The 17,970-nt window shown below is 40.4% G+C and overlaps 1 protein-coding gene across 2 annotated transcripts in view; it reads right to left on the reverse strand.

Annotated features, from left to right (window-relative positions):
* Positions 1-17,829, reverse strand: part of PANK2 (pantothenate kinase 2) — a 28,616-nt gene extending 10,787 nt beyond the window's left edge. Inside the window, exons 1-2 of one of the 2 annotated variants that reach the window (XR_824992.1) lie at positions 17,352-17,829; positions 4,715-5,067 (exon numbers count right to left, since the gene is read on the reverse strand). Coding sequence is in view for 1 of the 2 variants with exons in the window: in XM_010836473.1 (XP_010834775.1) it covers positions 4,715-5,067; positions 17,352-17,379 (381 nt within the window). In the remaining variant the exon portion in view is untranslated. The remainder of the gene's footprint in view (positions 1-4,714; positions 5,068-17,351) is intronic. The other variant, XM_010836473.1, reaches the window with a different exon arrangement.
* Between the last annotated feature and the right edge of the window lie 141 nt (positions 17,830-17,970).

Genomic DNA, 17,970 nt, shown 5'->3' on the forward strand with positions numbered 1-17,970 from the left:
ATTGTGACCCTGCTTATTTAACTTATATGCAGAGTACATCATGAGAAACACTGGGCTGGATGAAGCACAAGCTGGAATCAAGATTGCCAGGAGAAATATCAATAACCTCAGATATGCAGATGACACCACCCTTATGGCAGAAAGTGAAGAACTAAAGAGCCTCTTGATGAAAGTGAAAGAGGAAAGTGAAAAAGTTGGCTTAAAAGTCAACAGTCAGAAAACTAAGATCATGGCATCCAGTCCATCACTTCATGGCAAATAGATGGGCAAACAATGAAAACAGTGACAGACTTTATTTTCTTGGGCTCCAAAGTCACTGCAGACAGTGACTGCAGCCATGAAATTAAAAGACACTTGCTCCTTGGAAGAAAAGTCATGACCAACCTAGACAGCTTATTAAAAAGCAGACTCATTACTTTGCCAACAAAGGTCCATCTAGTAAAAGCTATAGTTTTTCCAGTAGTCGTGTATGGATGTGAGAGTTGGACTATATATTAAGAAAGCTGAGCACCAAAGAACTGATGCTTTTGAACTGTGGTGTTGGAGAAGACTCTTGAGAGTCCCTTGGACTGCAAGGAGACCCAACCAGTCCATCCTAGAGGAAATCAATCCTGAATATTCATTGGAAGGACTGATGCTGTAGCTGAAACTCCAATACTTTGGCCACCTTATGCAAAGAACTGACTCGTTGGAAAAGACCCTGATGCTAGCAAAGATTGAAGGCAGGAGGAGAAGGGGACGACAGAGGATAGGATGGTTGGACGGCATCACTGACTCAATGGACATGAGTTAGAGTAAACTCCAGTAGTTAGTGATGGACAGGGAGGCCTGGCATGCTGCAGTCCATGGGGTCGCAAAGAGTCGGACACAACTGAGCAACTGAACTGAACTGAACTACACAACAGATCTGCTTTTGTTGTCTGGAGACAACAAATACAGGGAAGGACTGACAAGATTCCTGCTCCCACAGATCCAATACACTCTACCTATAAACCACCGCAGGAGCTGAAGAAATGTGCCAAAAACCCAAGCAGAAACCAAGATACCTGTTCTGGGGACCACAGGGCAGGAGCACAGCTAAGGCCACAGTCCCATCAGAAATCAAATTCTAAGAAATCTAAGACGCAAGGACCTAGAAACATATGGTGCGAACAACAAGCACTCTTAACATCTACCTTCCAAAGACTACCTTCAAGGCTATACAGCAGTATTAAAGCAGGCCACAACTTATATTAATAACAACCAGCCAAAGGACTGAAAGTGGCCAGGGGACCTCCCCGGTATCCAGTGGTTAAGATTCCACCTTCCAACGCAGGGGGCCCAAAGAAAGTAAAATATTTCACTATTTAAACTGGTGATAACCTGCGGGGGGTGGAGGGAGTTTAGCACAATCAAAATTTAAAAGTTAAAAGTGTCATTTTCTAGTCATAAGATACACAGTTGAGAATTCACCACCCAAATTAAGCCTTCTTAATAAAAATTCCAGATACTGGAGTCCCTGTGATAGAGGCAAATAACATTAATGTTATCTGCTTTATGATCTAAATGACTGTATGTAAATAATTACTGGATGTTGTCCATAAAAAGGACAAAAGAAGCAATGAAACAACCACTAGAAAGTTAGGAACAATGTTATTTGTATTGTGGGTGTATAAATAAAATAAGTCTTTCTCAGGCCATAAAACATAAATAAGTGTTATCAACTTAATTTCATTTAAATAATTCAGAAAGAATGATTACATTATTATTCATATTATGGAACACTGTATAGTAATTAAGAATGAAGAGGATCCTTATGCACATTTTTTTGCTTATTTTTCTCTTGGGCATGCTATGCAGTGTGTGGGATCTTAGCCCCCCAACCAGGGACAGAACTCATGCCCTGCACAGTCGAAGTGCGGAGTCTTAACCACTGGACACCACCAGGGAAATCCCAAGAATGAAGAGGATCTTTACTCAATTAAGATGAAGTGGGAAGAATTCCAAGACAAGTCAAAAAAAATAAGTAAGCTGAGAAATTCTTTATAAAATGATTCAATCTGCCTAGCTTTAAAACCATGTTTAGATGCCCATGTTTATGTCATACACAGTCATGCACAGAAAAACAAAAAAGATACACAAACCTGTAACAGTGCTAACTTGAGAGATGATATAAACTTTCACTTTTTACTTATGAACTTCTACCTCAACCTTCAAACAAATGCTACCAGCATATCTATCTATTCAATATATGCAACAAAGATGCCTCAACTCCATAAAACAACTATTTCTGTTTACAACCAAGTTTAGCCCCGTTAAGTCCTCCCCCTTTCATTCAACTCTTGTTTGATTACATTTATATTCAATTTATTCTGATCCAGAGGAGATGGAAGTTAACAGGTAATTTCATTTTAATCCTTAATTAATCCCTAATTAAGAATATTAAGTTACTCCTCGGATAAAACCCAAACCCTTGAAAATGTTCATGGCTGTCCTTATTTCATCTGCTCATGCCCTCCCTGTCACAATGAATTCAATTTTGACTTCCTGACACTTGAATCTCAAGTGTCAGCATTTTCATTAGTGGCCTAACAGAAACCAAAGTAGTTTTCTGCCACTATATGCCAACTAAGACCTCCTTTTATCTTTCCCGTCCTGTTGTGCCATTATTCCTAATGAATTTCAGTCTAATTGACATAGTTATATGTCTAATACATAGGTTATTTCATCAAATTACTCATAATGTAGGTGTTGTACCAACAAGAAAACTCAATACAAGGAAATCTGATTCACATCAAAAAAGAGACAGGATAAACTCCGTATTATTAGAAATATTTCACTGTGGTTTATTAAATCATCATCACTCCCAATGCACAAGCAGCATTAGTAAGGCATTTCACTTTCATACAGTTTTCAAGAACAGCACTGATGCATACAGATTAGAAACCCCAACCGCCTAGGAGGCAACTAAGGTCTAAAAGCTACTCTGCCTCTCTCCTTGGATTACCACACCACCTCTGGTGGTGGTTTAGTTGCTAAGTCACGTCTGACTCTAGTGACCCCATGGACTGTACCCTGCCAGGCTCCTCTGTCCATAAAATTCTCCAGGCAAGAATACTGGAACGGGTTGCCATTTCCTCCTCCAGGGGATCTTCCCAACCCAGGGATTGAACCCAGGTCTCCTGCATTGTAGGCAGATTCTTTACCTACTGAGCTATGAGGGAAGCCCTTATTCTCTCTGAATGGTTTTTGAATATGTTTCAAAGGCACCTCTCCAGTTAGAGAAATACATAGGTTTTCTTCTTTCAGTCAGTTCAGTCGCTCAGTCGTGTCTGACTCTGTGACCCCATGGACTGCAGCACGACAGGCTTCCCTGTCCGTCATCAACTCCTGGAGCTTGCTCAAACTCATGTCTGTCGGGGTGGTGATGCCTATCAGTTTCACCCTTACCTATCAGTTACAATCCAGAGTCCACTACGACCTCAAAGGAAGGGGACCTCCTCTCCTCCTGCTATCTTCCCATTAACTCACAGGGAGAAAAGAAACCATGAAAAACTCAAAGCAAAACCTCATTTTAAAATTCATGTCAAAAAAATATAAATGAAAATAAAATTCATGTCAATCCTATTTATGGTTATACTCAGGTTATGGGAGAAAGAAGATAGAGGACAAACAAAGAAGTCACAAACACACACTGACACTCAAGCGGGGAGATGGATGAAAAATAACATAAGACAGAATCTCTGCAATAACATTTTCACTGGTGGCATAAAAACCATGGTCACTGAAGATATTTTAAATCTACACTGCTCCCTGAAGATCAGAGTCCTGGCAAACTCGTTTATCAATTCTCCCATCTATGCCCACATCCACCCTCAAAAGACCTAGCCTCAAGGACTTACAGACGCTTACTGAATGAAAACAAAATCAAGTGCCCAATGGCGCTCCCCCTAGTGTCCAGACTCCTGGTAACAAGCATGCAGCTCAGGATACACCAAAAGGCATCTGGGGAAAACAAAATGGTACTTTTGCGGTGGCTCAGTCGGTAAAGAATTCGCCTGAAATGCAGAAGACCTGGGTTCGATCCCTGGGATGGGAAGATTCCCTGGAGGAGAGCATGGCAACCCACTCCAATATCCTTGCCAGAAGAATCCGAAAGGACGGAGGAGCCTGGCGGGCTGCAGTCCATGGGTTGCGAAGAGTCAGACGCAACTGAGCGACTAAGCACAGAGAGTACTGTCAACATCTCTGACTAGCCCTGAGGCCTGGAAAAAACACTGCTTTGGACCTGAGCTCCTCATATTTCCAAATAGTAAAACCACCAAGAAACAAGGAGGTTAAGAAAATTAAGTGGTAGATAAGACTGGAAACAACTTTTTAACATGAAATGACTAATTTTTTAAAATTATTTTTCAATTTAGTTGTTCAAAACAATGATATTAGCTCCTCACTCGTAGTTCCGTACTCTGCTTATTACAATTTTATTGTTTTTTCATACTAAAATAACAACAAAATGCTATGCTTACAGTGGTTCTGATTCTCAACTCACCTGAATTGGGCAAAAAGTAAACTATACAACAATCTCTAAATGGCAATTCCTATCACTATTTAATCTTAATTTGACTCAAGAAAATTCAAATTCCATTAGAGATGGAAACAATTCCACCACTTGCTATTGGTATTATTTTTAACAATCAAATGCCCATAAATTGTATATAAGCTAAAAAATGCATACTGTGAGAAAATCCTGCTCAAATTTGTATGCTCCACCTCCAGTGGCACAAAAGACAGTGTGGAGACTCGAGAAGTTTTTATCTCTGCCCATTTGAATAAAAGCAGGCATGTCATGAGTGGGAAAGCGTATAAAGTGCAGATTGCCTTTGCGTCCACACAGAGTCAGGTCCTTCAGCTCCAGGTGCACGTCCCGAATGCCCGTGGACCCGTAAGCCACATTGGAGGTCAGGTACTTCCGAATGCTTTTAAGACTTTCCACTTCTTCCTCTTCTTCTTCAGCAGTGATGTCTTTGGGTTCAAAATAAACCAGCTTGACCAGGGTTCCACCAATATCCAAGCCAAACCAAGGAAAAACTAAATGAGGAAAGGAAAAAAAAAAAGTCAAAACAGCTTTTCTCCCCCTGAAAACTAAATTCACACTTATTAACCATTTCATACCCTGAGGTTTCCAAGAACCATACAAAATATAAACAAAAAGATCTGGGGGAGAAGAAATATGATTGTCTGATCTGGAAGCAAATCTATAAAAAAAACTACAAAGATCAAAAAGAAAAATATCACGGTGACAGCCAACCCAACTTACAGGCAGAGGAAATTCCAAACCCTGTGTAACATTATAAGCTCCAGCGGTCAATGTCAGTCAATCAGGGTTAAATGGCCATCAATAGAACAGGTATTTCAAAGTTAATACCCAAATTTGTTGTTTAGTCGCTAAGTTGTGTCCAACTCTTTTGCAAGCCCATGGACTGTAGCCTGCGCCAGGCTCCTCTGTCTACGGGATTTCCCAGGCAATACTGGAGAGGGTTGCTGTTTCCTTCTCCAAGGGATCTTCCTGATCTAGGAATCAAACCCGCATCTTCTACGTTGGTAAGGTAGATTCTTTACCAGTGACTCAAATATCCATCTCCAAAAATCTACCCCACGACTCCCCTGAAGGTTCACTGGTTAAGACTCCCATGATTCCAGTGCAGGGGGTGCAGGCTCAAGCCCCGGGCGGGGAACTAGGATCCCACGTGCCATGCGGCACAGCATCCCCCAAAAATCCATCCCCAAAAAATGCCTTAAGGAGACTGGATCAAGATAAAACTACATTAGCTATACATGTCTTCTCCTCCCATCTTAAATCCTTGAAATGACTAAAGACAGATGTATTGATTTTCTAAAATAATTCTGAGAAACAATAAGTGACACTATCACCAGGACTAAGCTGACAGAGGCAGTAACTGTCCAGAACCCTCAAGAGAAAAACGCTATTAAAATGGGAAGCAGCTATGAAGGTGAGGGAAGCAGAGGAGTGCTCCATTCAAGGTGTCGATGGGGTAGCAGCCACGGGGAAACAGAAGCAGGCTCTGGTGCAGCTGTAAGTCACATGGTGGGAAAATGCATTTGGCACAACTGCACAGGCCAGTCACTCCCCTCCGCGGCCTCCAAGGAGGCAAATTCTTCACTGAGCACAGGCACTTGAGCTCAACAATCAGTATGGCATCCACACAGCTACTATTACCCAGAAGTGGGAAGCCCCTACAACTGGCCACACTTCCCCTCTCTCCCCTACAATCCATCCTGACAGATGAGTAAACTCACAGGACACCCACCGACAGAAGAACAGCATTCCTTAAACCAGAGACTATCACTTTACAAACCAGAATTACCAAAAGGGAAATCAACACCACAAAAACAAGATGCTAACATCTTAAGAAACAGTTGCAGGAACAAAGAGGAGGCTTTAAAAGAACCATAAATATTGGCCAAGGTAAAAGGTGATTTCATCCATGAAAAATAAGCTATTGTAAATCAATTCAGATCAGATCAGATCAGTCACTCAGTCGTGTCTGACTCTTTGCGACCCCATGAATCGCAGCACGCCAGGCCTCCCTGTCCATCACCAACTCCCGGAGTTCACTGAGACTCACGTCCATCGAGTCAGCGATGCCATCCAATTATACTTCAAAAAAAAATAAATTAATTTTAAAAATGAATAAGCTGCCATAAAGAAAAATTAGAAATTAAGATATTATTGCCAAGTATGGTTTTGGCTGCAAGAATCTACACATGTGATAAAAGTATATAGAACTAAATACACATTCACATAAGAGCTAAGGTAAAACTGGCTCAATCTAAATAAGGTCTGTGGTATCAATGTTAATTTCCTAGTTGGGGGAGGGGGGGTTGTTGTTTTGTCACTCAGTCATGTCCAACTCTTCTCGACCACATGGACTGCAACATGCCAGGCTCCCCTGTCCTTCACCATCTCCCGGAGCTTGCTCAAACGCATGTACATTGAGTCGATGATGTCATCCAATTATCTCACCCTCTGTTGTCCCTTTCTCCTCCTGCCTTCAATCTTTTCCAGCATCAGGGTCTTTTCTAACCAGTCAACTCTTCACATCAGGTGGCCAAAGTATGGAGATTCGGCATCAGTCTTTCCAATGAGTTTTCAAGGTTTGATTTCTTTTAGGATTGACTGGTTTGACCTCTGTACATTCCAAGGGACTCTCAAGAGTCTTTTCCAACACCACAGTTCAAAAGCATCAATTCTTTGGTGCTCAGACTTCATTATGGTACAACTCTCACATCCATACATGACCACTGGAAAAACCATAGCTCTGACTAGATATACCTTTGTCAGCAATGTCTCTGCTTTTTAATACGCTTTCTAAGATTGCCATAGCTTTTCTTCCAAGGAGCAAGCATCTTTTAATTTCATGGCTGCAGTCATCATCTGCAGTGATTTTGGAGACCAAGAAAATAAAGTCTGTCATTATTTCCCTTGTTTCCCCATCTATCTGCCATGAAGTGAAGGAACCGGATGCCATGATCTTAGCTTTCTGAATGTTGAGTTTTAAGCCAAGTTTTTCACTCTCCTCTTTCACTTTCATCAAGAGGCTCTTTAGTTCCTCTTCAATTTTGCCATAAGGGTGGTATCATCTGCGTATCTGAGGTTATTGATATTTCTCCCAGCAATGCTGATTCCAGTTTATGCTTCATCCAACCCAGTATTTCGCGTGATATATGAAGCTTTCAAAACCAAAAAAGGATTCTGGGGAATGGTAACAATACACTTAAGCTAATAATAATAATAAATAAGAAAGTAGCTCAGTCGTGTCTGACTCTTTGCGACCCCATGGACTTGTATATAGTCCATGGAATTCTCCAGGCCAGAATACTGGAGTGGGTAACCTTTCCCTTCTCCAGAGGATCTTCCCAACCCAGGGATCGAACCCACATTGCAGGCGGATTCTTTACCAGCTGAGCTACAAGTAACTCTCAAAAACAGGGTAAGTGGGGATATCCCTGGTGGTTCAGTGGCTAAGACTCCAGGCTCCCAATGCAGGAGGCCCGGGTTTGATCCCTGTGTGGGAACTAGATCCCACACGCCACAACTAAGACTTTGCAAGCAGCAACTAACTATCCCGGCATGCTGCAAATAAGACCCAACACAGCCAAATAAATAAATACTTATTTAAAAAAAAAAAAAAAGGCTGAGTGAAAGACACTCTCCGCAAACATATGAGTCCATTTATATGAAACGCTAGAAAATGCAAACTAACCATTTCTGCATCTGATAGAAAGCCAATCACTGGCTTAGGGAAGGAGAGAGGGAAGGATTGTACAGGGGTAGGAGAAAACTCTCTGTGATAACCCAAATCTTAATTGTTGGGGGCAAGAGGGGAGATTTATGGCTGTGTATATCTATCAAAATGCATGGAACTGTACACTTCGAGTGGATATAATTTATTATAAGTAAATTATATTCAATAGTCACTTTTATAATAGAAAAATGAAAATATTTCTTTCCAAAATAAAGTTCAACAGATACATTTAATAACAAACAAGCTGCAGGAAAAAAAAAAAAAAGGGAAACAAAACAAAGAAATTCTCCCAAAATGCCTCGAGTATGAAAGAAAGGTAGATATATAAAACACAGAACCAGAAAGCACAACAGTCTATGTTTTAGGAGTTCTAGAAATTTTCTGTGGGGAATAAGGGAAGATTTACAGTGACATCTTATTGAAATTTCGGGAAATCCTGAAAACTCCCAAAGGAAAAAAGTGAATTCCTACAAAGATACATAGATCACATAAAGGTAAAATTAGACTTCACATCAGTAACACAGACACTAGACGACAACAGAACACCAGCAAAGTTAGAAGGAAAATAATGTGAAACTCGTATTCAGTCAAATCAGCTCTCAAGTGGGAGTACAAGAGAAAGGCAATTCCATGCATGAAAGAGCTCAACATTTACTATTCAAAGACCTTCTCTGAAAGATACACTCCAATATAATACTGTAGATCACCCAAGATAGGAGTTATAAGGAACAATGATAAGCACAGGAAGCAATACATGCTGACTTTTAGGAAAATAAGCAACACGGAACTAAAATATTTACATGATTTCAACATAGGAAGTCGAAGAGGGAAGAGAAAGGAGAGGAAAGTCAAAGCAAGCAGCAGCTCTGTCTTGTGGGGGAACAGAAAATATAGATTCTGATTATTTCTAAACAAGAATAAAGAAGTGATGGTTTAAATGTGTTAAAAATTTACAGGCAACTCCAGAAGAAGAGAAAATGAACATAAGACCTTCAAACAACTGGGGGGAGGGGGGGGGACGGGAAATCAGTTCAAAAACAGAGAATTCAACTATATGCTTATATAAAAAAAGACATCTAAAATAAGATAATACAAATAGGTTGAAGGTAAATAAACAGTAAAACACTCACAATGGAGTCTCATAAGGAGGAGCTGGATGCTTTAAGATGAAAATGACATTCAGTCAAAAATGAGTAAATCAAAATCTTAAGCTCCTCACTGCAGACTGATAGAGCAGCTGACTTACATTCAGGAAACATGATACAGTAAAAGTCAAACCTCATGTTTCAAGACCAACACTGCATTTATCAAGGGCTCACAGTATAAGGGGTGCCCCTCCAAACAGTGGTCTACCATCCCTAAACTCACCTGCATTATATATTCACTGACTAAAGCAGTAAGCAGTCGTTGGCACCATGCTTTGTCACATTTATACAGCTGAATTCGGGTAAGCAAAACAAATGCCTGGACAGTGTTACTCCACTCTATCAAGCAAAATATTAACAGAAAACAAATACAATACTAGAAGTCTACAAAGCATTCAAAACAAAAAGCATTATAAGGGGACAAAAAGAAATTATGTCACATGCATATAAAAGTATAATTGATATGACCCTGACATATGCTTCAAAAAACATTAAAAACAAGAAATTATCAAATCTACAAATCAGCAGATCTAAAATTCCAAATAACAAAACCACACACACTTTCCACAATACCTCAAAATAAGAAAGTAAGGGGACTTCCCTGGTGGTCCAGTAGTTAAGAATCCACCTTGCAATGCAAGGATGAGGGTTCAATCCCTGGTTGGGGAACAAAGATTCCACATGCCACAGAGCAATTAAGCCCACATGCCACAGTGAAGACCCGACACAGACAAATAAATATTTTCTTAAAAAGAAATGAATCCAACAGACACAAAGAAATAAGTCTATCCACCTGGAAATCTTCAAACTCACTTGTATTAATTCTGAGATTGAAGATGAAATCGAAACAAAATGTGTTTTTAAATGCATGACAATGAGAACTCTATGTGTCAAAAAGAATAGGATATCTACCCAAGGTGGAACTCCAATGGAAACTTCTAGCCTTAGATATCAAATGTATTCAAAATATGGAAGTCTAAATGAAAGAGAATGTCACATACAATTTGAAATGCTAAAAAAATAAAACAGACCCAAAATAAGCAGAAGAAAGTTATTAAAGATGAAAGCAAGAAGTAAATGTAATTAGAAAAACATTGTGAACAAAGCCACAACAGAGCTAATCAGTAAAATCAAGCTTTGAAAAAGCCATTAAAACAAACAAATTTCTGGTAAGTATATCCAAAAAAAAAGATATAGCTTTTCTTTAGACCAAAAAACAAAAAAAGTCAAGGAAGATGAAGTACATAACCAGAGATCGTACAAATAAGCCAACTTACAATCTATGTAACAGTGAATTTAAAATGTACCATAAACAGAGGATTAGCAAGGAAAAAAGAGTACAAAGAGAGACTCAAAATGAAGTAGAAAATTCAGTCAAAAGCACTGAAAAAATTTTAAAAGGTCAAAGATCTACCACACAAACAACAACAAAAAGTACCAGGCCCTGACAGTTTCCAGGCAAACCACTAACAGCTTCTGGGGCACATACACACAAAAACCTAGAAAGATTCTCAAGTCATTCTAACCTCATCAAAACTACAAAAGAGGTGTCCCACAACATAAATGCAAAAACATTAAAGTATTAAACAGAATCCGGTTGTGCAGTAAGAGTAATACACCACAGCCAAAAGGGATTCTTCTCTGGAAGGCAAGGACAGTTTTCACAATTAAAATTCCACTTAAGGAGAAAATGTACATTAGTACATTGAAGGAGAAAAATCATGATTATCTCGATAAGACTCCATAAAACAAAAATTAAGATAAATCAATTAAGCCAACAGAATTTAAAAATTTTTAGTAACTGGACACACCAAAAAAAAAAACCACATACCAATAGCTTTTCCTATATAAGCAAAATCCAGCAAGAAAACAATATGAAAAAAATATCATGCATAAAAAAAAATTTAGAAATACTAAAATAATATGAAAAATGTCATGCATAACAAACCCATAAAATATTTAGAAATAAATACTAAAACATGTATGACTATTATTAAAATGGTGTACTGAAAGACATAATGATGGGAAGATACACCATGTTCCAGGAAGGAAAACTTAAATACTATTAAACACTAATTCTCCCCCAAATTAAACCAACAGTGTCAGTGCAATTCTAAAGAGAACACTGTGGCTGACTCCCCAGCAGCCATTCACCTCAGTTGCAGGGAGTCATGATTTTTTCTTTTTTTAAATGCCCACAGAAACTCCATTCCCAGTGATGAGGGACTAACTGAACCTTTCACTGCGTAAGTCATGAAGTCTGGCCCCGACTGGAAGAATAAAAAGTTTCTGCAATCATGGAAACAACAATGTTAGGTATGACTGAAGCAAGGAGATTCAATTCCTATTTTTCTACCAGAAGCACCATTCTTTAAGTACCAACTTTAAGATGATGCCAACCTTGTGGATAGCAAAGACACAGCACTCTACTAACAAATATATCTCATCAACAGCACTGGAATCTGAAGTTTTGGACATAACTAACACCAATGGTCTTTAGATTGCAAGGCTTAAAACAAATTAAGCCTTTTCCCCCTTTCCTTAGATTAAAAAGGTGAAGCATTAGTTTACTGGCCATTTTGTTTTAAATGATCATCTATTAATAGCCAAGCACTTCACTGCATGAACTTATTTAATGTTTACAATAACCAAGCAAGGTAATCACCCCACTTTACTTTCAGTTAAGAAACTGAAGTGCAAAGAAAGGAGCCCAGGGTCACAGTCAAGAAAAGGAAAAGGTGGGACTCAAGCCCAGGTTTCCTAAATCCTTTAAAAAGTATTTTTTAACCAGTATCTATACAAACCTATGAGCACAAAACAAGTATTTGGGGGTTAATTTTTTTTTTTTTTTAATAAAAAGTAGTTTAAAAAAATACACATACCTTAGGAAAAGAGGACCAACAATCTATAAGAAAAAGTAAGGGGTCTCAGGCTGAAAGAGTAAATAGCTCAGTTCATATTCTTATTCACTGGTTTCAGACTGCACTGGTTTCTGGCTTTTCCATTATACTACTAGTCAAACCATTTACACACCCCTAAGAACTGAAAGACAGTGAAAGACATGGGAGGTCCATCAGAAGCACACTCTCTGATAATCTCTCAGCCCATACATTCCGTGCCTGTCAAAGGGGGGTTAGATCCTTCTCAATGACCGAGAGACTGCCCCATATACTATAACATCACTGGATTAAGCCTCCCAATTCTCATTCAAAAATTACGTATTTCTGGCAAGAAAAGACATGGGAAAAGTAGCTTTTGCTATCCCACCACACTCATCTCTTAAATGAAGGCCTATTTTATCACTTTCAATTTTCACAGATATTTGAGTCTGTTTTCAGCCTTCAGCGTATTTTCTGATGTATTTCCTCCAAGGCACTCTGTCTAGACAAAGTGCACTTGACTTAGGATACTTTCCTAGAAAGAATTTAAACTTTCTCTCACAAATCTATGTAAAATCATTATTAGCACTCTGATAATAGGTGCCAACAACTGAAATGCTTTCCAATGAGAAATATATGATTTATAAAAGTGTGCTCAATTTTTCAACATTATGAACTACATCTTTACCAGACCACAAATGGTTAAGACACTGCAAACCCAAACCCCTAGGCTGCTCTAAGCAGAAAGCTTTGGCCTCAGATTAAAAGCTGGACCTCAAAAATATTCCCAAAATAGTTTAACTCAGGGACCAGATACTTATAAAATACTACCTACTATAAAACCAGCAGACTCAATAATAAATTTTATATTCAAGAAGTATGAATAACAAAACCTAATAGCCAACTAAAATCTGCAAGATAGCTTTCACTTTTAGAAAGCAAACTTTAAGCCATTATAAAGGACTTTCACATCTTAGTCTACCTTGCTGACAAAAACAGAGAAAACATGGAGAAACAAGTGTTTAAAGTTACGAACTTCATACCCCCAACTTATGAACCTGAAAAGAGCTCACAAGGTTATAAATTTAAGCCCAAAGAACCTCAATACTTTTTTTTAAGTATTTAATTTCGGCTGCGCTGGCTCTTCCTTGCTGCTTGGGGGCTTTCTCTAGTTGCTGCAAGCGGGGACTGCTCCCTAGTTGCAGCGCCTGCTTCTCACTGTGGCGGCACCTCTTGTGGGGCACAGGCTCTAGGGCGCACAGGTGTAGTTGCCCTGCAGCATGTGACATCTTCCCAGGACCAGGCATCAAACCCCTGTTCTCTGCACTGGCAGGGAGATTCTTAAGCACTACACCACCAGGGAAATCCCTCAATGCTCTTTTAAGTGACCAGTCAATGAACTTCCCTGGTGGTCCAGTGGTTAAAAATCCACCTTGCAATGCAAGGGATGCAGGTTCTATCCCTGGTGGCTGAACTAAGATTCCACACACCACAGAGCAACTGAGCCAGAGTACAGCAACTACCAAGCCCATGCCACAGCTAGACAGTTCATGTACCGCGAGGGAAGACCCTCTTGCCGCAATTAAGACCAGATGCAGCCAATTTTTTTTTTTTTTTTTAAAGCATCCTCTCCTACTCTTTCTCTCAAAAATGGGCTACAAAGAAATAGAAATCTAACTTTTTCCCTGAGCTCCTGGTGGTGGCCCTTTCTAATTCCCTAACTGAAGATAAACACTGCGCCAGATGAAAGGCAGCCTCACAGGACCCAAGCACCAGTCTCATTCTGACAACACTGATGCGCCCCCAAATATCAAGGAAAGCTAACTATTTTCTAGATTAGTACTATCAAGCTACAAACAAAAGCTTTATTTTCTAGACTAATGGAGGTTAAGGACATTCAATGATTGGTATGAGTTCAAAATCAGCACGTCACGAAGCTTTCCCTGGAGTGCTGAAACATGCTTCACATGCTTAAACATCACCTTCCAAGATCTAGCTCATCCCCCCCAACACTGCCATAAAGCACTGTGATCCCCAAGTTCCACACACCTCCTGCACATCTGCTGTACATCTGGGGCTCCAGATTAAAATGTATGTTCTCTTGTTACATTTGTCAAAATTGTACATTTTACTGTATGTAATTATGCCTCAATAAAATTTTTTAAATTGGAGCTTCCCTGGTGGCTAAGTGGTAAAGAATCCACCTATCAATGCAAGAGACATGGTTTGAACCCTGACCCGGGAAGATCCCATATGCCTTGGAGCAACTAAAGTCCGTGTGCCAAAACTACTGAGTCTGCGCGCTAAGGAGCCAAAACTACTGAAGCCTGGGCACCCTACAGTCCCTGCTTCTCAACAAGAGAAACCATGGCAGTAAGAAACCTGTGCACCACAATGAGAGAGTAGCCCCTTCCTGCTCTAACTAGTGAAAACCCCATGCAGCAATGAAGACCCAGCACGACCAAAATAAATAAACTTAAAAAAATAAGATTTTAAAAATTAAAAGATGTTTTTGGACCTCTCTGCAGATCAGAGTTTTTGTTTTTTAGCTTCTGAGTGATTCCACCACTACTCTGGATTATGTTGCCTGTACCTTCCAAGATGGAGAAAGTCCAAGAAACACCAGGTCTGACGTCAGACACCCGCAACTAGAATCAAAACACAGCTCCCTTACTAACTCTCTATAATGGCCTTGGACCAAGGGAAAATTTCTGAGCCTGTTTCTTCATCTGGAAAATGGAGATCACAAATACCCATCTCAGAGAATAACTGCAAGACTCAAAAGAAATGTATTTGGCACAGTGTTTAATATAAACACCTAAGTATTATGTTACTATCATTAGCATCTTTGTTTCCATCATTTTAAACCAATCTTTATATTTCTCTCAGACCTATGAGAAGGAAATGGCAACCCACCCCAATACTCTTTGCCTGGAAAATCCCATGGACGGAGGAGCCTGGTAGGCTGCAGTCCACGGGGTCGCCAAGAGTCGGACACGACTGAGTGACTTCACTTTCACTCTTCACTTTCATGCATTGGAGAAGGAAATGGCAACCCACTCCAGTATTCTTGCCTGGAGCGGCCCAGGGAAGGAGGAGCCTGGTGGGCTGCCATCTATGGGGTCACAGAGTTGGTCACGACTTTAGTGATTTAGCAGCAGCAGCTGCAGACCTATGAAACATACTCCAGCTAATCTAAAATGTTCAAAGAACTTCTTAGACACACACACACCTAGCCATCTCTCTAATGACTGCGATGTGTGGTGTTAAGTCTGAGATGGGGACAGATTTGGGAATCATGCTGCTCTAGGGAACATGTGTAGCAGAACATGACTATAATCAGGGTTCATAATTCCTAAGATAAACCAAACAGCTCTTTCTAATTTCTAATAACAACTAGCCTCCTATACCTTTAGATAAGTAGTACAATAACATCAGAATGAAGTTTCCGAACAAAAGAAAGGTGGCACCACCCTATACCTAATTCTAATAAAAAATACAAAGATTTCACCTTTATTGAATTCTCTCAAAGTTAACACCAAAGCATAACTCTTGAAGGGATCAGCAGTCAATACAGCTAACTGGTGTGAAGTGAAGTGAAAGTCACTCAGTCATGTCCCCATGAACTATAGCCCGCCAGGCTCCTCTGTCCATGGAATTCTCCTGGCAGGAATACTGGAGTAGATTGCCATTCCCTTCTCTAGGGCATCTTCCTGACTCAGGGATCAAACCTGCATCCCCTGTGTCTCCTGCATTGGCAGGCAGGTTCTTTACCACTAAGTCACCTGGGAAAGCCCTTTGTGAGTTTATAATGAACTCACCAGTCCTTATAAAAATCATGAAAAGCCACCTCTCAGATAACGAGACCTAAAGAAATAGACATGGTAGTGTTTTTCCTTCCATTTGTTCTTTCTGTATGGTCCAGTGGTACACCTGTTAGCGGGCTTCCCTTGTGGCTCAGCTGGTAAAGAATCTGCCTGCAAGGTGGAGACCTGGGTTCGATCCCTGAGTTGGGAAGATCCCCTGGAGAATGGAAAGGCTACCCACACCAGTATTCTGGCCTAGAGAATTCCACGGACTGTATAGTCCATGGGGTCAAAAGGAGTTTATTAAAGCTTTCAGAAGAGTAAATGAAAAAAAAATTTTAAAGAGTGCGTGACTTGTGGCAAACACCCAAATTACAATACTTACTTGGAATCTTTGTAGTCAATGGTCACAAAGAGCTGGCTGCCTGGCTGCGATTATTTGCTGAATTTCTGGAATTGAGGCAGTTCAAAACCATGAAGGAGTTTTGCATCACTTAAAAATCAGGTGCTTCTCAACACCAGGCTCTAAAAATGGCATAGGCTGAGAGTATACAATTTCTTTTCTTTTTTTTTTTCTTTCCTAACTTTCTTTCAAGAACACAGGGAAAGACAAAAGAACTGAAAACTCTCCAACTTTTCATAGCCAACTAGAGCTGCATTTAATATTTAATCATCCAAATCACAGAAGAGTAAAGCAAATGGGTTGTTGGGCTGAGGTACTATCCAATAAAGACTGAGGTACTATCCAATAAAGACCTTACTGCCACTTTCTCACTCTCAAATTCTGCGTTTAAAACAAGTTGGTTTCCTGAAATAGGAATCTGGAAACAAGCGAAAAAAACGGTATAACCATATGGATTAGTAAACTGTTATTATATCCGAAAGTTCATATTAGAGTATCAAGACAGTGGATATTTTCAAGAGTTGCAATGGCTGCTTGATAGAAGACTTGAAGACCCGTAAAGAAAAAGGGAAAAAAAAAAAAAAAACTATATATATATCATCTATATATATACAGACTAGATCACAAAGCAGAAAGAGACGCTATAATAAAACAGGGAAACCGATTCTTTAGGAAAGGCATGTGCAATCGCCTAGACGATATTCAGGAAGATGTCTTTTTCCCTCAAAAGAAAAATTCCTAAAAAGCCCAGAATGCAACAGTACTGAATTGTGAACATCGGCAATGAGATGGAAAGAAAACAGAGACAATACCTGGATGAGAGAAGACCCGAATTCTCATGGGAAGAAAAGCAGCCAAAGCTTAGCGCACAGAACACGGAATCCAGTTTTAGGCTTGCAACAACTCAACCATCTCCCTTGAGCCCAAAATCTCCAGATAAAAAGGATGTAACGTCTTGGAGAGACATTGGTGATTCAAACAACTCGGGGGGAAGGGAGGTGGTGAAAGAGAGTGAAAAAGAAGCCTTCTCGAGGAAAAAAAAGCATGTGACTCTCGGACAAAGAATGCACAAGGAGCTAAGAACCGGAGAAAAGGTCCTGAGAAAAGACGCTCCACTCGGACAACTGAGAAGCAGAAGAGCGAACCACTGCACAAAATGGGCGGACGGAGCCGAACCCGAGGCCCGCGTGTTGGGGGGCCTGAGGCCTGCAGCCTCAAGCACCAACTGGGACCACCGTGCGGGGGCACTGTCTCCGCGCCGGCGCGCGCGGAAAAACGGCGGCCGGGCCGGAAGGGGGCAGGGCGAGGCGCGAAGGCGCCCCCGCCGGGCACTTACGCGGCCGCTTCTTCCGGAGGCTTTCGACTCGCTGACGGGAGGCCGAGGTGGCGCCGCTGTAGGAGCCTGGCCGATCCCGCCTTACGCCCTCCGCC

This window comes from Bison bison, unplaced genomic scaffold (assembly GCF_000754665.1).
Source record: "Bison bison bison isolate TAMUID 2011002044 unplaced genomic scaffold, Bison_UMD1.0 scf7180017864063, whole genome shotgun sequence".
Lineage (NCBI taxonomy): Eukaryota > Metazoa > Chordata > Mammalia > Artiodactyla > Bovidae > Bison > Bison bison.